This window comes from Notechis scutatus, chromosome 3 (genome assembly GCF_049901735.1).
Source record: "Notechis scutatus isolate UNSWTSFEM ecotype Mainland chromosome 3, rNotScu1.2, whole genome shotgun sequence".
Lineage (NCBI taxonomy): Eukaryota > Metazoa > Chordata > Lepidosauria > Squamata > Elapidae > Notechis > Notechis scutatus.
Window position 1 is genome coordinate 135,603,210 of NC_142011.1, and position 26,910 is coordinate 135,630,119.

Sequence of the window (26,910 nt, forward strand, 5' to 3'; positions counted from 1 at the left end):
CTATGTAATCATCTTTTCGAATTGGGGGAATGCCTAAAATCTCTTCTGAGTTTATATAGATTATATCTGCACTTCAGATTGGCCACGCTTGTCATAGAGCATCAAGCAAGCAAAATAAAGGAAGGTTGGAAAAAAGAGATAAACAAGAGCCAAATTGGAAGCAAGCAAAACACCACATAATTCCATACTTAGCATCAGGGAATTGGAATACAAATACTCAACTGATCAAGCGTACAGTGTAATAAAACTGGATGAAGTTTTTATAGTAGAAATGAAAAAAAAAATACTGAGGGATATTGAAATGCTGAGATCAAAAAGGGTTAGTTCTACAAAAAAGGGGAAAAGATGTAATAATTTAAGTTATGTAGAAGAAGAAATACATAAAGAATTACAAAAAAATAAAATCAAAGGATGAACCAAAAGAAGCCTATTTCAAATGAATCTTGTTCCTCAACTTGAAAACATCCATGGCGAAAAAGATAAAAGCGAGGCACATTTTTAACTGGGAAGATGTGGGGAATGGAAACATAATGATCTTATTTATCTGAATACAGTCATTAACAGTAACACATGAAAGAAAGTTCACAGGAAATAAAGAGAGAGTCAAGAACAAATGTTGTGGAAAGCCGTTAGAAAAAAAAATGGAAATACTAATGGAAAGAAAGGAAAGTTTAGAGAGTTAACATCTGGATTTTTGTTTGATTTGGCTTAATTTTTTTTAAATGCACAGTGTAAATACACAAAAAGTGTATGTGATTAGCAATATACAGCACATACACAGGTCCCAAAAGCAAGAAGTCAAATGATTTGGGGATTTATTGAAGAAAAGAATAATTAAGACGGAAAGCTTTCACAGTTACATTAATATGCTTTCCTGCCTTCCTTGAGCTGAGAAGAAAGCACATTGGCATAAATGGAGCTATCCCCATTGCCTACCTTAGTGGTTCTCAACTTTGGCAACTTTAAAATGTATGGGTTTCAACTTCCAGAATTGGCATGTTGGCTGGGGAGTTGAAAGGCATACATGCTTTATATTGAATTCTTGACTTTGCAATGAAAACACGATCAAGCTGAAGTGCAGATTAAATCAAAGCCTGGAAGATCTTCCAATTCCCCCAATTCATGGAGATTAGGAGTACAGTCTTTTTTCTGCTAGGTTGAAGAGAGGCCAGCTTTCTCTATCCCAGCAAGAAAAGTGTGTGTGTGTATGTGTGTATGTGTGTGTGTGTTGTAGCAATAGCACTTAGACTTATATACTGCTCCATAGTGTTGTTTTACAACACACTGAGTGGTTTATAAATGTTGGCATATTGTCCCCAGCACTCTGTTACCAATCTCAGAAGGGTCGAACTCCTGGCTGTGGACAGAGTTAGCCTGCAATGCTGCATTCTAACCACTGCACCACCACTATATCATATGTATATTCACATGTATGAATATATATACAGACACACACATATGTATGTGTTCACAAAGGCATGAATATGTGCACATGCTCTACATTCTTCTCATAGCTATCTTCTTCTCCTACATCCTAAGGATGCTCTATCCTCCATATGCCAGACACCACTGGCTATCAACCCCATCCCAAAAGACCATCAAAACTGGAGAACTACTAACAATCAAACCCATATTTACAGGGCACTCCAAATATACCTATCCAGAAATTCCACTGTTTCTCTCAGGTAAGTGGCTAATGGCGTGTAGATGCACATTTCTTGTTCCTTTTTTTTCTGATATATTTTAGTCCTTGTCCCTCTGAAACTCAAAAGGTATCATTTGCTCCATTTTTTTCTCCTATTATGTCTCATTTTGGGATGACATGTCTTTTGATGTTGGAATACCTGAATCAGTTGTTTTTTTTTAAATTGCTTCTCAAGATGCATTTGTACTCTCTGGCCCTTTACATATTAGCTAATTTTCTTCCATCCCCTTTCTATTATGTTTCCTTTCCTTTCTTATTTTTCTTTGTTCGTGAGATTATAAACCGACAGCAAGGCTTGCTGATTTTCACCTGCTGCATAGCATTTGTTTTGAAAGCACTTTAGAAATTATATTATTACACATAATAATAAATCTTAAACATGAAGTTCACACCCTGGTAAGTGCACACAGGATGCTAGCCTTAGTCCCACCAGGGCAATTTATTTTTAAAGCGATTCAGTTCAACATAAATGCTGTGATCATCTCACATTTAACACTTGCCCATACAGCAGAAGTCTAATCTAATTTCTCATTGTTATACAACAAAAGTCTGATCTAATTCTACCTTGCTGGATCAAGTCACAAACAAGGTAATCTACATTCTGGCTAACCTCAGAAACAAGAGTTTGACTTTCATCAACTATTATTTATGAAGTTGAGAAAGAGTTCAGGGTTGAGTGCTTCTCTAGCATATAACTTCAAATTTTCATTTCTGGCTGATGTAAAAGTGTCCTCATTATGTCTGGACCAAGCAGGAAACAATTGGCTTAACATCAGTACAGTAAGCATTTAAATAAGTGCCTTGTTTTTATACAAATTCGCACAATATTCCCCATGCTCAGTTTCTAAAAGAGAACTAAAACGACCTCCTTGGTTCATTTTTAAGGTCTCAACCTGCAATTTCAATAGTAAGTCTTAATATTTATTAGAAGCGGGTTTAAGGGATATATTGAGCATGGTTAGGATGAGCAAATATAGCTAAATTTATATGTGGATAGAGATGAGATTTTTAATTATTTTTTCGGGATTTCTGAGGGAAGAATTCACACCCCCCCCACAAACACACACTTTTTTCCTCCTTTTCTTTGACAAAATTAAGTACCTTTGTAAGGTACATGTATTTCTGCATCAATATATAATAAACTGAACTGAGGATTTTTGGCAACTGCATGGTCAAAATGTGATGGTATGGGCAACAATGCCAGAGAGAGAGAACCACTGATTTGAAAGAGGGGTCAAAGAGGCCATCTATGTCAAAATTGAACAGCCCTCTCTCAACAGAAGGGGAGTGATACCATCTATCTCCTGTCTACAACATAGCAATTGTAGACATTCAGCAGTTCCAAGAAGGCTCATTTGCACTGCTCAGGTGACCAGAAAAACCTCCAAGTGGTCTCAACGACTCTCTAAAGGAATGCAAATGACCAGCTGTCTGCAAGGAATATAAATCCTTCAATTCCCCACTATCCAGTCAGAACTGAAGAAGCTTCTTGGATGAGAAGCAAAACGTATTCAGAGAAAAACCAGAAAGTCCAGTTGCCTCTTGAAAAAAGCACCTTTGGGATGCTAGAGACTACAAAAATTAATCCTGGTTTCCCATTCATTTCTAATGAATATGAAACCCGCCGACAATCTGTGCAGAATGCACATGTTTACTATAGCAATAGCACTTAGATTTTATATACTGTTTCACAGTGCTTTATAGCACTCTCTAAGCTGTTTACAGAGTCAATATATTTTCTGCCAACAATCTGTGTCCCCATTTTACCAACCTCAGAAGGATAGAAAGCTGAGTCAACCTTGAGCTGATCAGGATCAAACTGGTGGCAGTCAAGGGAATTAGCCTGCAATACTGGATTCTAACCACTGCACCACCACGGCTATACAATGAAGGCTGACAAAGAGAAAACTTAAAATGCAATAAAAGCTACGGAATAGTTTTCTTACCTATCAAGGCTTCAAAGCAGTTGGCCATTGCATGCCGCAGGTCTGACTCTCTGCATAAATCAGGTCCATGAGCATAAAGCATAAAACGATCCAGCTCCAGTTTCTACAAAACAGTGACACAGGTTATTTTGTAAAATGACAGATGTCCGAAAGAATGCGCCATATGCATCATGAAGAAAGACAGGCACAAACAGGATTATGTATGGATTTCTAGGGTGATCTTTTTCAAAAAGAAGGTCAAATGGAAAATATATCGTGAGCCAGAGACATGCTTAATTGACCTGTTTGCTTGCACTAATTATTATAATTTGCACGATGTTTTGATGAATGTAGTGGATGCTAAACTAAAACTGGCAGAAATGCTGCATTAATCTCACAGTATTCCAAGCGTTAGGTTGAGCCTCTAAAATGTTTTTAAATGATGGATAACAACATAGTGGGGTTGAAATATAATAAATACAAGCCTACTTTTAAATTTGTCTCTTTTGAGTCTCATTTCCTAAGTGATGATACTCTATGTAAACAAGGAATCAAGATAACACTATTGCGACAATATTCCTGATATGCTTAACCTATTTTTTAAAGATTTATAAAGCAGTGTATACATAGATGCCCCTCCTCCTATATTTTTTTCCACAAAAACAATCTTGTACTGTAAAGAAAGTTTACTGATTGGTCCAAAGTCACTCAGAAATGGTTGAATATGGGTCTCCCCAACACTTTAAACAATAGTTTGTCAGTATGTGTGCACTTCATTTATTCAGAACACATCTATATGCCTGTACCCATATTGATTTTGATGAAGAAATATTACCTAGACTGGGCTTACTTAGGGTCATTTAAATATCAACACTTTCAGCCTATATATGAATGTCCTTTAAAAAAGTGTCTGATGTTAATTTTGGAAATCAACATTTGCATTTATTTTTAAAAGAATATATAGATTCTTGGACAAAACAGATAGGCAAAAATCTGGGTCTTAGTTTGTTACCTTCAGGAAAATGTGAGAGTGGGGATTGAAAATGGCTTGGGAATGAACCTGGAAATTGCAACTGGCAAAGTTCCATGTACTGATCACAATAGTCTTCCCTAGACAAGGGGGCAGAGCAGAAAGCATATCCTCAAATACAGTGTCTCTACTCCCAGTCAGCCACCAGTTCCCTCACCCCAACCATAAGTGTCTTCTAGACAGCTCTCAAACACAAGCAGGATGACTATATTAAAGCATCTGGTTTTATGAATTTATGTCTTACTGTTAATGATATCTAATCATTGGTAGATATTTCAACAATCCGAGCATCTGAGCATTATGAAATAATAAATTTACAAGTGTTTTGATTCTGTTCGATATTTGCAGGTTATTTATTTCTGAAAAATATCCTACTTGACAGAGCTGATAATCAAATTGTACAATGCAGATTAATGGTGATATTAATGGATGATTAAAAGTACCTAGTGTATGTGTCCATGGCGAAGAGTAAATGTTGTACTATCAACTAATATCAACTCAGGATTGGTTCATACTTTGAGAGGAATGTCTGTGATAATTCCATTTTGAAACCAATTGGTGTGTTAATTATTAAAAGTGTAATGAAACAATCAAACGCCAAGGATCTTCCTTTCAAAGTTGCGACTTTCATATGAAAATGAGAATGTTAATTTTTTCTGATTTTTAATTGTATTACTGGGCGTATATATTAACCTCTGTGCTGAACTGAAATGAAAATGACACTGATTTATGTAATGTTATGCACCCACTTTAGAGCTATTATTTGGTGCCTTTGAAATATTGGCAAGTGCTTGGTTTTAAATACCAGAAATTCTACTATACTTCCAGCAGTGAAGGCAGGCAAACATATTTTCATGATAAATAATAAGAAATTAAAATGTGATTTCTGTGCCAATTGCAATAGCACTTAAACACTACTTTATAGTGTTTTACAGCCCATTCTAAGGAGTTTACAGTCAGTATATTGCCCCCAACAATTTGAGTCTCCATTTTACCCACCTCTGAAGGATGGAAGGCCGAGTCAACCTTTAACCTAGTGAGATTTAAACTGCCAAATTGGAGGCAGCCGGCAGTCAGCAGAAATAGCCTGCAGTACTGCACTCTAACCACTGCGCCACCACAGCTCATATGAGAAAATGATCCTTTGAAATAATTTATAATTAAAAATGGGATGGATGGATGGATGGATCTGAAAAGTGGATAAATCCCCTTAATTAGCTAATAAATTATGATACTTTCTTTTCTTTTCAGATTACATTCAAACCAGTAGGTAAAGGGAAACAATGATAGTGATTCCTCAGTCCTACTAAATTAATTGCTAATAAGCCTAGATTTAAATGTTAACCGTAAATTTAGCTGATGAAGCTAGGTGGTGGAAGATGCAATTCACTTCTCCCAATTTTATCTACTGTGATAGTTCAACAGGTAAGGATCAAAGGGCAGAGAGCTGATCTATCAAGATTACAGCTTGTGGATCAGGCTTTACTTACATGCAAATTCTGAATGCATGCTACTTCACTTTGGTGGTCAGGTAGTCGGTATAGGGATTCACCCTATTTCATTACAGTCTACTAAGCAAAAGATATCTTCAAATTTAGATTAACCTAGGCCTTTTATCCTGAGGGATTTTAAATGCAGTTAGTCATCCTGAGTACTCACCACAGCAGAAAAGCAGCCTACAGCTCAATCGATACATTAAACATCCAAAGATGCTGAGCTAATTTTTAGTTTTTCTTATAAGGTCCCTGGAAATAAGTTGTACATCAGTTGTACAGTTCCATGTATGTCCATGGAAATAAGTTGTACTTAAACCAACTGAAACAATGGAACAATTCACATTTAATGGCAAGCACAACTGTTTTACCTTCACATGAGGTTAAGCCACAATGTGATTTGTGCGGGAGGTGTTTTCTCTCTTTCATATATAAATACAAAATCACATCAACAAAATAAACCACGATTATTTTTTGCAATAAACTTCATTTTTTAAAAAAATAATAATGTGTGAATTATGAATCTTGCCTCCAACTATGGAACATTACAAATTACTCTAGAAACTGTCATGTTCTTGTTAGACATTTATTGGCTTCCTCTCTTGTAGATACCTCCCTCTCCCCGCAGTATTGGGAAGTAGGTGACCATTGGCTGAGTATTACATGATTATTTTGCTCATATGTAAAAGTAGCTTTGGACTTGAGGTAATAAACATTGGCTTAATGTTATCTGCAAACCAACCTCTGCCTTCTCTTTTAGCATTAACACACATCAAAAAAGTTTTCATTATTGTTTCATTGAAATACATGTTGGCCATTAAATCAGAGTGTGTGACCATAGTTTGAAGCTGATTTGCATACTGTGCTTCTGAGGGAATTGGATTTGTTATTATTATTGGATTTGTTATTATTATGATGACGAATATTAGTTTGAGCTAATATCCATTCATTATGGAACCAATAATTCTGATAGGAAAAGGAAACCAATTAACTGAATGAAATTATATATTCATTAAACTATAATTATAAACCCGTAGGGGTTGTTTGTAAAACTTACCAAACCAGAAACAAACATAACACTTTATGCTTATTCCTACTTTGCAAATCATGGTCTGCAAGAAATGAGAATTACTGGATTCTTAAGGAGAAGAAAAAATCAAATTGTTCGGTAGGAATATAGACAATACCATTATATTACACGCTTTTATATGCTGAAAAACATGCATTAAAACTTAAGAATACAGGGATAAAAGCAAAATTATAGAACATTTTATTGCTTGTGTAAATAGATTCTAGTAGTATTCTTTTCTCTCTCAAAAAAAGCAGGCAAACTTTCAAGCATCTCTTTCAAAGATATTGATACCTTACTCCACAGCTCCACCTAGGCTTTCATTTCTTTTGAAATGTAGATTCCTGATTAGAAATCATGTTATCTGGTTATCTTCTTTTAAATGAAAAGGTCTGTGCAATTTATGGTAATTCTGGCCTAGAAAATTTACTAGGCTTCCACTGTTATTCATTCATCCTATATAGCAAAAAGTGTTTTAGTCATCTGTATTGCCTGTATGCGTTAGAAGAGTTCACTCTGCACTTTTGTGCGTTTCTATTGATCAGTGTATTTCATGTTTCCCTTCCTAAAAATATTTCATGGACATGATTACCTAACTGAAACATGCAGCTCCAGAATATTAAATAGGGTTGCACGTATTCGGAAACTAATTTGGATCTTGTTAAAATCAATCATACCCCTTCCATGCATTAAATAAAGACAACTTCTTATGAGGCTTTGGGCATACCCCTCCAAAGGTGCCTTTATTTTAAGAGTCGCGTGAACCAGATGAGTAAACTCCTTAAAGAAGCAGCACCCTTTTTTCCCAAGCTCATGCAGGGAGCTTTAATGATCAGGTAGGAGATTCTGTCCTTGTGTAAGGTCTGAAACATTTTCCCCACATCACTTTGGAGGCACAAGCATTAGAAATGTAAGATTTTTCAGAAATATTCAGGATTTTTTCTTTTTCTTTCTTTCTTTTTTGAAAAATGGAAATTACAACAGAAATGTACACAAACACACACACAGAGTAAATGTCAGTCTCCCTATGCCCTGAATTCAAGGCCACCGTCTAAACCAAGGGTCTTCAAACTTGGCAAGTTTAAGACTTGTGGACTTCAATTCCCAGAATTCCTGACCTAACGTGACTGGAGGAAGAATTCTGGGAGTTTGAAGTCCATAAGTCTTAAATTTGCCAAGTTTGAAGACCCCTGGTCTAAATTCACTCCGATGCACAACATTCTTTTTTATTTCACTGATTGCTGATATACAAGTAGTACTTAACATATGACTGGTCACTTAACAACCATTCAAAATTACAACGGACCTCCCCAGACCTATGTATGACCTGTTTTCAGGGTTACGTTGATCATACAAGCACAGATGGCCACTCAATTGCACTTTAGGTGCTTGGCAATCAGCTCACCTTTACAGATGTCTGTAGCACCCCACAGTTGTATGGGTTACTTTGTGACTTCCCCCCTGTCCGCCCAGAAATACAAATTACTTCCAATTTCTGTCCAAAAAAACCCACAGGGGGAAAAATAAATTCGCTATCAGAATATGGCACTTGCTTAATGACTGCCATAAAAATGCTGTAAAATTGGCTTTGGCCATGCAATGCGTTATTACGACTGTAGGGACTTAGGACAGTTTCAATTACAGCCAAGGGCTACCCGTCAACTTTGGAAGCCACATTAACACCAGATACTTCCACACCGCCACATTCTTGAGCCTGGGAAAATGGGAGGGGGGAATTTCTTGGAATGTATGTGGTTAGACATAATAGCATTCTTCTTCTAAGTCAAGGTCATGTTATTTCTGCACCTGGGTGAGGGGACGTCTCAAGTTGGGACGGATGGTGATTGGGGCATGTGATGCAATGAGAGGTGCAGGGAGTGGATTTGTAGTTTTTACTTATTGCAAGGAAACCCAGAACTTTCAGATTCGGGATTTCCCAGATGTGCCAGTTTATTATCCAAATAAAACAGAACTTTTGAGAGGATGTCTGTCTCGGAGTTATTTGTTGGAGTAGAGGTTTTCTGGAATGCTGACACTACCTAAAATATTTTTTTGCTATTTTAAAAATAAACAGACTTAGACCTAGGCACAGAGATATACACAGAGGTATATGTATTACTTCAATTATTATAAAGTGCTGGTTGTCATTTATAAAGTCCCACAAGGCACAGGGCCTGGTTACTTGAGGAACCGCCTATCTCCCTTAGTATCTGCCTGACTGATTTTATCTGACAGATTTGGTGTGCTACAAGCTCCTTCAAATAATGTCATCTATTGCAGGGGTCCCCCATTTCTGGTCCGTGGACCAGCATTGGGCCACGGCATGATAGAAACCGGGATGTACAAACAAGCGAAGCCTCATCTGCAGGATGCAGGCAGCATGAGAAACCACGCCCCTCTCTCTCCACAGAACTGATCCCTGGTGGCCAAAAGGTTGGGGACCACTGATCTATTGGGACCATGGACAATCATCTTCGGTGTTGCAGAATTTGCCCTCTGGTAAAGAGTTTCCCCTCCAAGATCCTAACAGGCCCCAGTCACGCTTTCTCAGCCCAACCCACCTCACAGGGTTGTTGTTGTGGGGGAAACAGGAGGAGGAAGATATGTTGGATATGTCTACTGCCTTGAATTACTTGTAAAAGTAATTAAGGTGGGATATTAAATAATTAAATACATACATACATACATACACATACATACATACATACATACAGGTAAAGATTTCCCTCGCACATACATGCTAGTCGTTTCCAGCTCTAGGGGCTGGTGCTCATCTCCATTACAAAGCCGAAGAGCCAGCGCTGCTCATATGGCTGGCATGACTAAAATTGAAGGCCCACGAAACGCTGTTACTTTCCCACCAAAGTGGTCCCTATTTTTCTACTTGCATGTTTACATGCTTTCAAACTGCTAGGATGGCAGAAGTATGGAACAAGTAACGGGAGCTAGGGATTCGAACCACCAACCTTTCTGATCGACAAGCTCAGCATCTTAGCCACTGAGCCACCGCGTCCCTTACATAATACATTCATACATACCTTTAAATAAATAAATAAATAAATAACCCCTCCCATTACAATATCCTATAAGAATGGGTGGCGTTGCTTTTTCTCAATGAGATCAAATGAAGGCTGGAGATTGCAGCCAAAAACTCACATGAGGCTTTAAGAGTGAAGGGCCAGTATTCAGAAAAAGATCAGCAGATGTAGACTTAGAAAACCAGGCCCCTGCATGATGCACTGAGCTTTCTCGTTTCTTGGAGTCCCCTCTCTAAAGACAGAGATGAAAGAGTTCCCTATGGCCAATCACTTTAAACCAAACATATAGAAATGTGTATTTTTGATGATGTTCTTCTCATGGAACTTAGTAGCAATTTTACTCTCAGTGGTTATAAACTCACAATCAGCAATGCGAAAAAGAAAACAATCCAGATGCTAGAAAATGCTGAAGGAATATGATTACTTGGTTGTCTTTAAAAATATGAATTTTAACCTATTCTTTTTGGATATAAAATCCAAAATACACAAAAAGCCAAGTGAAATTTGATTCAGACATTACTGTCTCCTTGAAGCACCTAAAGTATCTCCAGGAACCAGGCTGGAAAAGTGTATCTTGCCATCTTTTATCAGTACGGGCAAGGAAATAATCCGATTATCCAGCCCCTCTCATAGCGTTTGCATTTCACGTCGTTCTGGAACTTTGTAGGAACAAATCACAGGAAATTAAATCTCCCCACCTAACACAGATCTAAATGTGAACTGTGTCAACTTGGAGAACAAATCAATTTGGAGTGGACAAGCAAGTAAAGACAAAATGACAGAATGATTCCTCTGAAATCTAGAAAGATAACCAAACCCTCCATGAGCTGCACTACAGCCACTGTGTAAGAAGAACTAATGGGGGAGGGGGGGGGAATGATCCAGCTCCTCTGAAATCTCTCCTTTTGCTATTGCTGTGTGCTCAGAATGCAAAATGAATCCTAAATATGGGGAAAGATGAAACACAACCACCTGAACAACTTCCTATTTACACCCTTGGGTTGAGGAGTATAAATCTGGCCCGAAGACAAAACAGAAACCGGTCTGCTTCATATTAACGATGTTCATGACAGTCAGAAAACAATAGCTTTAGAATAAATGTTCCCAAGGATAAAGAACAATGACATCTGGCAAAAGGTGTAGAGAGAAGATGATGAAAATTGAGAGACGGGGACTTAGAGGCATCTAAGAAGTGTAAGGGGAAATCAATGAACTATGTATGTTCAGGAGCATAAGTGGCCCTTGGTTAAGGGAAAGTAAATTGAAAAGATCAATTGAAAACTCTTTCGGTTGTAAGCAACTCACTTCAATGTTTTCAGTATCATCTAGCATCCCCATAAATTTTTCAGAAGGCAGACTCTCATATTATGGTGGTACTTAGACGGAATGTTAGCGGGAATAATTTTCAGGAAACAAAATCAGGACTCAAGGAGAGAGGTCAGAATTCAAACTGCCTCCAGAGCAGGAAGCGAGGAGCCTTGGTGTTGCAGTGGTTAGAGTGTAGCATTGCAGACTAACTCTGCCCACAGCCTAGAGTTTGATCTTGATCGGCTCAAGGTTGACTCATCCTTCCAAGGTGGGTAAAATGAGGACCCAGATTGTTTGGGGAAATATTCTGACTCTGTAAATTGCTCAGAGATGCTATAAAGCACTATAAGGAGGTATATAAAGTCTAAGCGCTATTGCTATAATAGCCTAGTAGAAGCTTGCCAGATAAAGAATCAGGCCATCCAATCCAATCCAGCATTCCGTCATACAATAGTAAACCAAATGCATTTAGAAAGAACATTTCTCCACCACTGTTGCTTTCCCGTAGCTGGCATTTGGGGCATGTTTGAAGATATACTGAATAGCCATCAAGAAAAAAGAACCCTAAAACTATTCTTCCCTTTATTTAGTCTTAGACATAGAAAATAGGGTTAAAAGGGACCTTGCTCAAGCAGGAGAGCCTATCCTAAACAGATTGGTCTCATCACCTCTCATGTCACAAACTGCAATTCCACGTGTCATGTAAGGCAGTTCTCCTGCTAGTGATTCTGGACTTTGGCTCATTTATTTTCAGGGATAGCCTCGATATCTGATATTGTACACATGGAAGAAAAAAACTCATCTCTTCTCACATGTTCCAAATTCTGCAAACTATACATCTCTTCATTCAACTTTACTCTCAGATAAAGATCAAGACACTACAATTTTCCCTGATGGGGTAATTAAAGGAGATGTTCTAGCCCTCTAACAATTTTGGTTTCTATAAGTTGGACTTTTTTAGTTCCTCAATTATTTTTAAAATGTGCTCACCAGAAATATGATATAATTCAAAAAAAAAAAAAAAAAAAGGGGGGAAGGGAGATTGATTCTCCAAAACTGGCTGCTTTAATTCTTTTCCTAATAGCCTTGTGCATGGAATTCTCTCAGGCGCAAAGGACCAGGACCATGCATTAAGTTGCAGTTCAAAAAGGATTTACCGCTCAAGGCTATTTATAAGAATCTAATCAACTAAAGTTCAGTTCAAAATTGGTGCCAGATAAGGGTCAGCGGAATTCAAGAGGGGTTGTACTTGGACCATCTGAGGCAACATAATGACTCTAAGCTGATGACGCGCTTAACTCCACCTCCTAGTTCCGTCTCCTCCTACAAATTAATTCTTTTTATAGCAGCTGTACACTGTGTTGATAATTTCATAGACGTCTTCACTCCAATTTCAAGATCTCTTTCCTAAACACTCACTGCTATCTCAGCTCCCGCTAATATATATGTGAAATTTAGATATTCTTGTGCCCCAACATAAATTACTTTTTGCTTGCTTACATTGAACTTCATTTCCCATTCTGAGGCCCATTCACTAACTGATCTATTGATACTGTTTAGCAGCTAAAGCTTCTCTTCACTTGTAGCTATAGCGAAAAACCTTTACCTACTACATTTTCAGGTACTCCTTATAACAGCCTTTGGCAACTTGATAAATCCAGGTTGATAAACCCAACATCCCATCCTGCATAGTCAATTGCCATCTGGATGATAAAACCTGGGGCTCCACGAATCTGCAATGGGCCAGGCTAGAAGGAACTGCTAATGAAGGCCATTAATGGAGTTGAGAGGAACATCCATGTAACAACAAAAAAAACCCCAATAATATATTTTAATAAAATATACTATATGCATGTACAGTACATAATATATAAAACTATATACACAAAAACAAAAGTAACAACGGTCCTTAAAAAAGAATATTGGTAGCTCAGGGATGAATTGTAGAGTCCTTGGTGCTCTCTGAACTTGTTTGCTTGCAGATGTTGCATTATCCAACTAGATAACATCATGACTAGCACTGATGACGTTACTTAGAAGGTAATGAAGCATCTGCAGAGAACCACCAAGATAAGAGAGCATCGAGAACTCTGAAGTTCCTTAAAGCATAATATCAGTAAACAGGGCATCTGATTACAAATAACTAGTAAAAGAAATATTTTCTTTATTCTGTTCTAAGTTGGGTCAGTTGTGTCTGAGTTATATGTGAATTACCAAACCCAAGTTTATATTTTAGCACCCCAACTAGGAGATTTCAAGTGCCTCTTCTGAAGGCTGAAATATCAGACCATAGGGCAATTGCATAGTTGCTCAAACTCACTTTGGCAGTTCTGACCTTTTCAATTTGATTTATTTAGAGTAGGTTTTGCATTCCAACATTTCATTACAGAAATATTTTACCAGTTCCCAAGAACATAATTTAGTCTTAAGAGTTTGTGATGAAAACCGATTACCCATCATTTTCAGCCATATCTTAGCAAAGATACACCTGCATTCAGAATCACTTTCCATAGACATACTGGAAATTATTAAGGTCCCTTCAACAGGTTGATGGACCAGGTCATAAAAATATGACCTGCATACAAAAGCATTCAATGCTATTCCTGAAACTTATTGGTTCAGAACACGCCTTGATGTCTTCCAGGTATCTTAGATTTTTAGAATCACAAGCAATGGCTAATCAGGAGATTCCATGAGTTGGGAACAAGACATTAGGAGGAACCAGATTTTATGTTTTGAATCAGAAATGGAAAGGCTCACTTGCAATTGAGGTCTTTCCATAAGTTCCTATTTATTTTAACAACATGGGGAATATAGTAAGGTCCTAATGATCACTGCAAGATTTCCACAATACAGAGCATTTTTATCTCCTTTCTGCCCCTATAGCTAACTAAACCTTTGCAATAAGATTGGAGATTCTCATGATTTGAAGGCTTGAGCAGCATTAGCTTTAGGCCACTTTCAAAACCTGAAAACTCAAAAGCTAGTCCAAATAACAGAGAGAATAACAGAATAGCAGAGTTGGAAAGAACATTGGAGTTCTTCTAGTCCAGTGATCGCCAACCAGTGGGCTGGGGACCACTGGTGGTCCGTAAGAAAATTTTGGTGGTCCTCAGAGAAATGTCTCCCCCAAAGCAATTAATCCAGGCTGCGTGGGAACACAAGGCTGTGCCGCCCCCCTGCTGCCCCACCCCCACCCTAACAGGAGGCCAAGCTATCTGCAAACTGTTGAGTGCTCCTCGAGAGAGACAATTTTGCAGATGGCTTGGCCGAACTCCTGTTCCTGGGAGTCAAAGTGCTGAAGCATGAGAGGCGCAGGCAACTTCGGCTGGGTTCCTCGAGCGAAGGTGGAATGCTGATGTCGCGCAAATATAAGTAGCGTGGCACTCCCGCACCCTCCATTGCCACTTCGGCCCACCTGTGCCGCCGCCCCCCTCTTGCCACAGCAGCGCCATTACTTTGTCCTGGCTGGCAAGGGCTGCACTGCTTTTTGCACGTTGCACCACCCGCAAATTTGCACATTACACATGCCATCCCCTACAGTGGAGATTTCCAACCCCACCATGGGCCAGTCCCATATTCCAGAGCTGCAGTAGTCACAAGACTGGCCCTTTGGTCATCCTGGAGCAGCTCCTCCAGTCCATGGCAGGCCAGTGCACCCGGGTGGAGGAGCAGCTGCTCCGGGATGACCAAAGGGCCAGTCCTGTGACTACTGCAGCTCTGGAATAGGGGACTAACTATCCCACTAATGTCAGCAAGCCACCGTCAGTCAAAATTCATATTAGTGATCTGCGGGATCTAAAATTATGAGTTTGGTGATCCCTGAGGTCCAAAAGGTTGGTGACCCCTTGTTAGGAATTGATAGTCACCTAACAATTGAGTTGGAAATATATAAACCAGGATAGACATTTAATACTGTCTCTCTAAGGGAATGCTAAAATTGTAATTGGGTGTGGTTCCTCAAACGGCCATAAGATGGAGCCAGAAACCTGGGCTGTTCTGTTGTTGCTAGATGTTCTGATGTTCAGTGTTGGTTGGTCTGCATTTTTCCCTATTGACTGTTGCTGATCATCGTTCTTCTTGGATTGCTGTAAGTCTGTTACTGAACTGTGTATGATACTGGACTTTGTTATTTGGATTATCCCTGGACTGAATACTGACTGCTTTAACCATGTATGACTTGGACTGCTTGTTGGATTTTGCTTAACCATTTACTGGAAGTAAAAACCTACATTTTACTATTCAGTGTATCTGTATGCTGGTCGTGTGTTATTCAACATCACTCTCACTACGTCTCCCTGCGTGCACTCATTCTCCTAACGGGGAATTACCTAAACCCCCCGTCTTCTAGTCCAAGGAAGGCAGGAAATCCTATACCATTTTGACAAATGGTTGTCCAAAACTTCCAGTGTTGGAACATTCATAACTTGTGGAGGTAAGTCGTTATATACAAAGGCAAGGGATGGGATGAATCAGTTATCACAAACCAAGATGCCATAATAACTATATATACCTTAGCCAGCATTGCAAGATGTTGATTCTGAACAATGGCAGTACGGTATGTTGCTAATCCTCCTTCCTCCAAGCTTGGGAACAAATAGTACAGGTGGACACTAGAAATAAAGATTAAAAATCACATAATGATCCATATACTCTCTACTTCTTATATATGTTCTTGTCAATGAAATAACCATTCCAATTTTACTTCTATCTGATTTCTGCAGAGGAGGTAGTATGCATTCCTAAAATCTTGAAACCATTTCAGTATAGTAGAATAAAGCTTTAATTGACAATAGCTTTTAAAAAAAAAAGGGCAGACATCATATGAAAGAGACCTGTGTGATGCAATTCTTTCCTAATTTATTTATTTAGTAAATTTACAATCACCCATCTCATATACATATCTCTTGATGGATCACAACTAAAGAGAACAAGAAACAAAGTCATCCGGAGTTTTTTTTTAAAAAGCAATGAAATACCATAAAAATAGCAACCGAGAAGACTCTCAACCATTCAAACAAACCATGATAGGGGCCCACCCTTACTATCAGGACCCCAATTCAGTGGTAAAGACAGCTTTTTAAAAGCTTTTTTCTTTTTTTTGTAAAGGACCAGAAGGATCAGAGTGTGGGCGAGATTCCAGAGGTGGGCACCACAGCAGGAAAAACGTGTCCTCCTGATAGAGGACATTTTCTTACCACTGGGAACCGAAGCAGGCCTTTCCTACCAGATCTAACAGGATGGGTAGACCTGAAGAGAGAGTTTTCCATAAGTAACTCAGCCCCAACCTATGAAGATCTTTGAAAATAACTAACAACACCTTGAATTCGCACAGAGCAGAGGTGTCATAACCCAAATATCCAGCCCCGGGTGAAACTTCCAAATACTCTTCAAGGGCAGCCCCATGTAGACCACTTTGCAGTAATTCATTTGGGACTAGCGCATGGGTGATTGTGAACGCCTCCCCTCCCCCAGTCCAGGAATGGCTGCAACAGGCATACGATACCAAACTGGGCAAAAAGGCCCCACTTGCCATGGCTGCTACCTGCTCATCAAGCAGGAGCTGTGAGAACAGAAGGGCCCTCAGAAAGCCCAGGGCACAGCAACCCCATCTATAACAAGACATGGAAGTTCCAAAGGCTGCTAAAACACAAAGCTATTTGATCTTACTAAGATTGAGCCGAGGCCTATTGTTCCTTATCCAAGCCCTAGCTTCCAGACACCAGGACAGGACCTTTACTGCCAGAGCAGAGATATATAGTTGGGTATTATCTGGATATTTATGACACTCCTCCCTTAACCAATGAATAGCTTAACCCAGCAACTTCCTGTAACCAATTAAAAAAAGATACGAGAGAGCCTCGAGCCTATAGCACTCCACAGCAGAGGCCACTGGATGACCTTTCTTCCTCTATAGACATTGACCGGAAGCAGCCTTGGAAAACCAACACAGCACCCCGCTGCCCACTCCTAATCCTTGCAACCAATCGAGAAGGATGCCATGATCAATGGTATTTAATTCCTGCTCCCTCTCTCTTTCTGATGAAGCAAGTACAAAAACAGGTCGCGCATTTGGTGTTTTCATCCAATTACTGAAGGATTAGAAGAAGCCACAGGGAAGTAATTTTCATACCATTTATTCCAGTAAAATAAGAAAAAGGGTTTCTCTGCTTACTTTTTCATACTTCGTACTGTCAATAAAACATGAATCTAGGTAGGTAGGTAGGCAGACAGGTAGGAAGAAAAAGAAAGGAAGGAAGGAAGGAAGGAAGGAAGGAAGGAAGGAAGGAAGGAAGGAAGGAAGGAAGGAAGGAAGGAAGGAAGGAAGGAAGGAAGGAAGGCCAAAGAACAAGTTCCACGATATATTGTGGCTTTCAATTCCTCCATTAAATTCAAGAGTTTTAGTTTTAGAACAATTCTGCAAGGTACTAAAAGCTTCTTAAAAAAGGATAGAGAGGAATAAATGTTAAAAGAAATAGATAAAATTGATTCTATAAGCGCATCACTAACCTCACTCATACATTAATTCCTGGAAAAAAATGACTTTAAAACATTTATTCATCCTCTTTGTATGTTTTTTATAGAAATGATCAGATGAAAATGTAGAATTTCAGAGACATAGCCTAGCCACGCTTCCTTCAAAGTAAATGGCCCTGAATTCAATCTCATTATATGGAGATTTATCTGGGAGTATATTTAACCTAATAAATCTATAGTATGAACCTAAGCAAGGTTGCTCAAAAGAATGACTATATCTGAGAAGGATAAGGCCTGTTTCTCAAATAATTTTACAGATTTAAGCTTCATGCTCTTAGAGTGGGTTTGGAGGATTTATGTCAGCTGTGGAAAGTTCAAAGTAAGCAGTCTTAGCTTTTAACAACAACAACAACAAAAGTCCTGAGGAACTTGTAGTCACTTCATAGTTTTTTGCATCTCTATGCTGTTATGCCATGATTGATTGATATTTGCAGCCTAGGACTGGTAGCATCAGGGTAACATTGTCGTGAAGCAGTGGGACTTTGGTGAGAGGACAAATTCCCTTGCTGAGTGGAAAGAAGATGCTTAAGGAAAGAATTTAACAGTGAGTTTGCAGGGTGATGGGAAGATCTTTTGCAGATTAAATTCCCTCGGGCCAGAGATGTTCTCCGTGTTTGCCTGCCTGATCTTCCTCTTCAGTAAAAAGGCATCAGAGCTAGACTTTTGATTTCAGAAACGTTGCAGAGGGGAATCTATGTGATTCGCAGAAATGACATCAGAAGAAGTTACACATTCACCGTGCCAATATTCAAGTCTCAAGAAAATGCATGAAAAAAAAACCCCTCTATAATCCAAAATAGTACAAGATGGCAATATGTGATGGCATTAAATAAACCAGCTGTCATTCAAAATATATTATTTTTAGGATTTTTTTTTTAAAAAATTTTTTTTTTACTAGAAACAAGACAAAAGCTCCAAACTACTCTTTCAACGTAGTTGTTAGAAGGCATTGATAGCGGCAGTTTTCCCCCCTCCTTCATCTGTAATGCTGCAATATTTTTAGAGGCTCTCTTTAAATAAAACAACTACTTTTCCGAACACAGCTGAGATCTGAAATTGGTTTTGAAAGCTGTTACTTCAGGTTTTGATTTTTTTGTATACTGCCTTCTCTCAAAAATAACACTTATCAAGAAAATGGCTGCTGTTTTCACTAAGCTGAAATATCTGAGCTGAAGTCAATTTTAGTGGGATTTTTTTTTTGGGGGGTGGTCATTTTTCAGTACTTTTGAAAAACGTACAAAGCCAAAATGACTGAGTGATCATCCATTAAATGGAAGGAACTTAGTGATCTTAGTGATTTATTTTTTAAAAAAAACTGTGAATATATGTATGCGACTGCCTGCTCCTAAAAAAGGCAGAATGCCAAGCTTGCCTTTATGAGGGCAGGATTAACGAATACCAGACTTTGAAAGGGAAGAAATGTTTTGAGATTTACTTGGAAACTCACATCATGCTTGAAATTATAGGCAGAAAGATAAAGGAGTTCCATGACTAGAAGACGACACCATCTCAAAATATGTATAACTTTTATTTGCTGGCTATAAACTTTTATAAATTTTGGTCCTAAACTAACCACTGCTCAGAACAGTTATTGCTATGCCCCTGGTGGAGGCTGACTCTGAGGGAGAGGAGGAACAGCTGACAGGGAGTGGAAGTGTAGCTCTGGAGGTTGTGGAGGAGGCTGGGGAAGGGCAGAGGCCGGCTGAGCAGTCAGAGGAGGACCCAGGCCCATCCCCTATCCATCCTAGGGCACGCAGGAAGGAGGATAAAGGAGAGGCATGGTCTACTCGGGAGGAGAGGGCCTTGATCCTCTTCATGGGCTGCAGGTGTGAGAATTGCATAAGAGTTTGGACCTGCGTTCTGGCAAACGCTGGAGACAAAATGTGTTTTATTTTGGTTTGAGGTTATCTTGGTTGGCATCCTTCCAACAGACTGTGCCTTGTTATCTCCTTGAATTTGGTAAATACTTCTCCTGTTCCGCTATGGAAATGTTATCATTGTAGCTTGTTTGGTTTTTATTTTCACCTCTATCTGCTCATTAAATTTGGACTGTATTGCTTTCTTTTAAAGACTATTTTTGAGTACGTTTTATCTCCAACTGAGAATTATTGAACAGTGAGGCCAAGCTGGAGGCATTAAAGGACATTTATTTACGTTTTGGATTTTGTTACGTCTGTGTTACACTCTGGGTCATCACAGTTATGAGGAATTCTAAATTACATTTAATAGGACAAAAACATGAGCCTTTCACTTCACTCTAGTATGCTTTGGGGTCTGAACATGGTATTAAACTTCAGAAATATCTATGGACTTCTCTTATTCTCCTCTACAATAACATCTAAAAAATGTCACACAGCAATTTCTCTGAAACCAATGGATGGAAGAAATGAGTTAATAAAAAAAGAAGGCGAAAGCCCAATACATGAGAAGCATCCCATTGGGATAATAAGTAGACTTCTTTAGTCTTCTAATGCTCTTCAGCTTTAGGCATTTCAAAAACAGACACTCATCTCCAATTGTAGGTTACTAGTTTAAGGAGACTGGAAGGGAAAGGAGATATATTTTTAAAAAGAAACAAAAGAAATGCATGAAGGCCAGAAGATAATAAAGGATCTTCATTTTATTCCAGCCACTAAGGACATAACAGCAATAAGAGAAGAAGGCTTGGCTCAGTTATAATTTGGGCTTAGGACAGGGGTGGGCTTCAAAATTTTTAGCAAAGGGTTCTCTGCCTGGTTGATAGGTGGGCGTAGCCATGGTAGGCGTGGCCTAGTCAACCTTCTGCCCCATGGAGGCTTTTTTCAAGCCTCCAGGAGGACAAAAACAGCCTCCCCAGGTGCTGGAGGCTTTCTGGAAGCCAGAAACAGGCCCATTTCCGGCCTTCCCAAACTTCTGGGAGGCACATTTTTGCCCGCCTTGAGCCTCCACGCACTCCCTGTACTTACCTGCATCCAAAACAGGCCATGTGGGGACTCCTAGGAGGGCGGGATGGGGTGGGCAGGGCCAGCCAGGAGTGGGATTTGCGGGTTCTCCAAATTGCACAGAATCTTAGCTAGGGGCTCTCCCGAACCCCTGCGAACCCCCAGCAGTCCAGCCCTGGCTTAGTATCACGTCTAAATGACAAAATATAACAGAGTTGGAAGGGCTCTTGAAGGTCTTCTAGTCTAATCCCTTGCTCCGGTAGGAAACTTCTACCATTTCAGACAAATGGTTTCCAATCTCTTCTTAAAATATCACTGTTGGAGCACCCTTAACATCTAGAGGTAAGTCATTCCACTGATTCATTGTTCTAACAGGAAATTTCTGCTTAGTTCCAGCTTGGTTTTCTCCTTGATTACTTTCCATCCATTGATTCTTGTCCTCCCTTCAGGTGCTTTGTAGAATAGGATGACCCCCTCTTCTTTGTGGCAGTCCCTTAGATATTGGAACACTGCTGCAATATTTCCCCTAGTCCTTCTTTTCATTAAACTAGACATAACCAATTCCTGCAACCATTTTTTAATATATTTTAGCCTCCAGTCTCTAATCATTTTTGTTGCTGTCTTCTGCACTCTTTTTAGAGTCTCAACATCTTTTTTATATCATGGTGACTAAACCCTCTTATACTACCACCTCTTACAATACTAGACAATACCCTATCAACAGTAGAGACCTTCAAATTTCTAGGTTCTACTATATCACATGACCTAAAATGGACACCTAACATCAAAAACATCATCAAAAAAGCACAACAAAGAATGTTCTTTCTGCGCCAACTCAGGAAGCTCAAACTGCCCAAGGAGCTGCTGATACAGTTCTACAGAGGAATTATTGAGTCTATCATCTGCACCTCTATAACTGTCTGGTTTGGTTCTGCAATCCAACAGGACAGACACAGACTTCAGAGGATAATTAGGACTGCAGAAAAAACAATTACTACCCACCTGCCTTCAATCGAGGACCTGTATACTGCACGAGTCTAAAAGAGGGCTGTGAAAATATTTACAGACCCCTCACTTCCCGGACATAAACTGTTTCAACTCCTTCCCTCAAAACGACGCTATAGAGCACTGCACACCTGAACAACTAGACACAAGAACAGTTTTTTCCCGAAAGCCATCACTCTGCTAAAGAAATGATTCCCTCAACACTGTTCAACTATTTACAAAGTGTACACTACTATTACTGTTAATCTTCTCACCACTTCTTATCACCCATCCCCTCCCAGTTAGTATGATTTGATTATTGATTGTACCCTATGACTATCATTAAGTGTTGTACATTATGATTCTTGATTCTTAACGAATGTACCTTTTCTTTATGTATACTGAGAGTATTTACACCACAAATTCCTTGTGTGTCCAATCACACTTGGCCAATAAAGTATTCTATTCTAATCTATTCTATTCTATTCTATTCTGTTCTGTTCTGTTCTGTTTTGTTCTGTTCTGTTCTGTTCTGTTCTATTCTATTCTAGTTAGTCTTACTAAGGCATTATAAAGTGGTACTAACACGCTTGTATTTTAGGATCAGATCTTCCCTCTGTTTATAAAATAAAACCAATTTTTGGGTACATTTTTAAATTAATCCTTTCTATGATCATTCCTTGAAATAGTCAGGATATGTAAGGGAAGCCTACTTTTTAATTCAACTATTTGCTAACAAAATTCCAACAGTTGTATAGTATTTGTGACAGTACTTAGACAGAGGCCTGGGTCAATTCAGAAGGTAGGCCCAACTAGACTTGAAGGCACAGGGGTCATTAGACAAGTTGAGGGAAAATGCACTTGGTGCTTTAATCAATGAAGGGGTCAGAGGTCAGGGCAGAAGCAATGCTAGGCAAATCTCTGTCTAATAGTTTCCATTTCCTATCTCTAAGGGAAAACGAGCACTGCTCAAAATATGGTAATCCAACTCAAAATATGTCAAAAAGGCATACAATTAAATGCTTGGCACATCAGAAATACCGCACAATTTTGAAAAAGATACAAATTTGGAGGTGGTTAAGTTTTCTTGTTAGCAATGATGAAATCATACAAAAAAAACCCACTGGTCAGAGATGTATTTTATAGGTTTAAAAACAGGGTGGGCCCACATTTCCCCCTCTAATTTAGTTCCAAGTTTCCCACAACCAACAACGAAAAAAGTATGGTAGAATTTGCTGCTGTACAGCATCTTTTGAGGGCTGCCTATCTGTTCTCAGTGACTAAATGGGGTTCAGAGGTGAGAAAGGGAAGATTTATTGCATGGCAGAATCAGGTGCCGGACCTAAACGCAAACACTTACCTGGTTAAAAACTCAACCACAGCATCTCCCAAAAATTCCAAGCGTTCGTTGTGGTTAATCCTGCAAAAGAATGCAAAGGTGATTAAGATTGATTCTTGCACCCACCAGGGACACTGCTGATGGCAAGCAGCTAGCCATCACTTCTTTGGGCAATAAGCAGAGAAAGTTAGCCTCCTGCTGTTTTTCTTTCGGAATGCTGAATTCCCGATGCACAACAGTGAATATCTGGGCTTCCCTGCCACTATACAAAAGCCACAGGCAGCCTGAAAGATAATAAGGCAGATTATAATTTTGTGTTGACTGATTAGTAAAAGAGAGGATAATGACGTGCAGAAGCCTGCTGCGAGGGACTTTTCCGTGTGCTGTTATGCCTGTCAATGGTTTAAAAGAAATGCCTGCCGCTAGGCCATCGATAGACTCTTGCTGCCATACACACATACAAAAGAAAAGCACCTCGCAGGGAGCACGCTGTTTCTTGAAACAGCTTTAATAGTGAGCCTGACCCGTCTTCTTCTTCAGCATTTTTTATTCTCTAGGTACAAGCAGGATTACAGCTTATGAGAGAACTACATGCTTTGCATGCAAAACATTACATATTCAGTCCTTGGCATTTCTCTCTAGAAAAGAACTAGTGCCTGAAATTTTGGAAATAGTTGCTGGGCCCTGTAGAAAATGCAGTATTGAAATAGATGGACCCAACCACCTGAAAGGAAAAAAGCTTTCCCTACAGTTCTATGTAAGCGCTGGCACAGTTCTTAGCTTGTGTCCTTGCCTTTTGAACAAGAAGGAAATTGCCAGACCTGCAGCCAAAGGGATTAACAGGCCTCTAAAGATGATTGCGCAGGAAAGCAAAATACTGAGAGCAGGACTGGGTGACATTCCTCCCTCCAAAAAGATAGCCATTGGTGATCAGAAATTCAATTATGGTAATCAGGGGGAAAAATCTTATGGTCAATTCAAGGTAATTCGAGGTAATTCGAGGAGCCTTGGTGGCGCAGTGGTTAGAGTGCAGTAATTGCAGGCTGCTTCTGCTTACAGCCAAGCTGCCTGCAATTTGGCAGATGGAATCTCACCAGGCTCAAGGTTGACTTAGCCTTCCATCCTTCTGAGGTTGGTAAAATGAGGACCCAGATTGTGAGGGCAATATGCTAACTCTGTAAAACTGCTTAGAGAGGGCTGTAAAGCACTATAAAACAGTATGTAAGTCTAAGTGCTACTGCTATTGCTAATACATTTTTAAACTTCTGATGCAACTAGATAGCTAACTTGGCTATCACTTGCAAATTAGGATTATTTCTTCCATCATATTCCAAAAGTGGCATCATGGCTTGAGGGTAGAGAGTGCAATAAATACATATGCTGTAGATTCAACTTTCTGCTACTTCACTGTAAGATTCCTTGGGGGGGGGAGGGGGGGTAGCAGGTGTGAGTAGCTTTTGGCACCTACAATTAACTAGCAAAACCAGCTGAAATGTGTAGACCCAAGGTGGACATATGAAAAACACCTGGAGCTCAGGAAAGGCATGTGAAAAATAAACCAAAAATTCAATCTAGATCTTCTGGCATCATTGTGATGCGAGAACGATGATGTGTCAGCCATGGAAGCCATATTTTACTTAGAAGCTTTGAAGCTGCCACAGTTAGTGCCTGGGAATTTGGGAGGGGGGATTTCTTAGTGAGTAGAAGAGTAGACTCAACAACATTCTTTCTTAAAAGTCAAGGGCAAGTCACCCTGCACCTGGAGAGGAGTGTCTGGAGGAATGGCTCCAGTTGGGACGACGTTTGATTGGGCCATGTAATGGACTGATGGGTGCAGGGGATAGATCTTTGATTTCTCTTGGGGAAGGGAAAACCCGGAACTCTCAGATTTGGGTTCTCCCAGATGTGCCAATATGACTTCTTTAATAAATATTTACTTGGATGAACTTTGTTTTTGAGTGCTGAATGGAAATGGGGAGTTTCATTGGAACGCTGACATGATGATCGTTCCTGCTACCATTCAAGACAGAAAAGTTTAAATGAAGGGCCACAGAACAGAGTTTTCCATGTTAAGCGCTGCCCCAAATCCACAGCCAGATACTGTCAATGAAGCAAATATAAATAGATCACTATTTGGACTCAATATATGGTAGTTTCCAGTGCAACTAAGAAATAGATTTTAAAAAAAAACCTGAGGCAGGATTTCAAAAGATTGCACAGGTCCTTCTCCTGCCCCATGATTAGCAACAACAATATTAATAATTTGCAGATTATGTGTAAGGATTCAGTCTTAAATATCACAGTTTAAACACAACCAGGGCCCTACATTAAGATTTGGATGGCACACCTATTTATGGTATACATCTCACTTGTATATTACACATACCAGATCTCCTTCTTTCTCCCCTCCCCCTCACAGAAAGATTAAAAGTAATTAAGTTTAGATTTAATTTACTTCAGAATAATGGGAGGGAGTAAAGATTTAATTTAAATATACTGTAATTTTCTGTGGAGAAAAAGGAGAACAAACAGCATCAAAATCATTCCACTGTAGTATATATGACTGCTGTAATTATACAGGTTTGTCAGATATAGCCTAAGAATGATACACAATCTATAAAATCCAGCTCTCCACACAAATTGAAAGGCAGGGTTCCCATTAAATTCTGAATTGCAAACATTCCTGAAAAATGTTCCTATGCTAGAACCGATATGATTGGCCTGCACAAATATTTGGGCTATATTATTTTGAGAAATCGATTCTACTTTATGAAGTTGAATATGAAGAAAGCTAATGACATTTAAAGAAAGTAATAACTGATATGGAGAAAAATATCTTTATCGGAATATTGGAAACAATAGGCAGTAAGAAAATAATATGAAATTGCAATGTACTTTGCTCTCAATCATTTAGAATAAACAGCAAGGTCCATATAACTTTGAAATTGTTAAGCCTGCCTGAAATAGCAATTTCCTATGGAATATATCAGCACTGGAATATCCTCTAGCCCCATTTATCCCCGTAAGTCATAAGAAAAGAAGCTTCAGGAGCATCATTCTACAGCAGGACCAGAGGTGGTGTTCAGCAGATTCTGCCCAGTTCTGGAAAACCGGTAATGGACATTTTGAGTAGTTCAGAGAACCAGCAAATACCACATCTGACTGGAGATTTTACAATATCCTTTCCCTGCCATGCCCACCAAGCCACACCCACAGAACCAGTAGTAAAAATGTTTGAATCCCACCACTGAGCAGGACCACCTGGCTATGCTAACTGGTGACCACAGTTTGACAATGAACATGGAACTCCTTTGAAATCCACCTCAAAAACACCATTGGCTTGACTTGTTCTATCAATGCAGGCAGGCATTACATAATGTGAATATCGTTGTCACACACTTGAAATGTTGTTGTCCGCTGGCAGCCTGTGGAGACGGTAGCAGAGTCAGACAATGGGGAAGAATATGGGCCAGTCTGGAAGTTTGGGAAGGACTTGAGGGGTGAGGGTTCTGCATCCGATACAGAGATGGCGCCAGGCCATCTGGGAGTTATGTGCTGACT

The 26,910-nt window shown here is 39.3% G+C and overlaps 1 protein-coding gene across 4 annotated transcripts in view; it reads right to left on the bottom strand.

Annotated features, from left to right (window-relative positions):
• Positions 1 to 26,910, bottom strand: part of DROSHA (drosha ribonuclease III) — a 125,517-nt gene that overhangs the window by 34,674 nt on the left and 63,933 nt on the right. For all 4 annotated transcript variants that reach the window (XM_087961182.1, XM_087961183.1, XM_087961181.1 and 1 more), the window contains exons 20-22: positions 23,371 to 23,430; positions 16,082 to 16,181; positions 3,652 to 3,754 (exon numbers count right to left, since the gene is read on the bottom strand). In XM_087961182.1, coding sequence (XP_087817308.1) covers positions 3,652 to 3,754; positions 16,082 to 16,181; positions 23,371 to 23,430 — 263 coding nt within the window. The remainder of the gene's footprint in view (positions 1 to 3,651; positions 3,755 to 16,081; positions 16,182 to 23,370; positions 23,431 to 26,910) is intronic.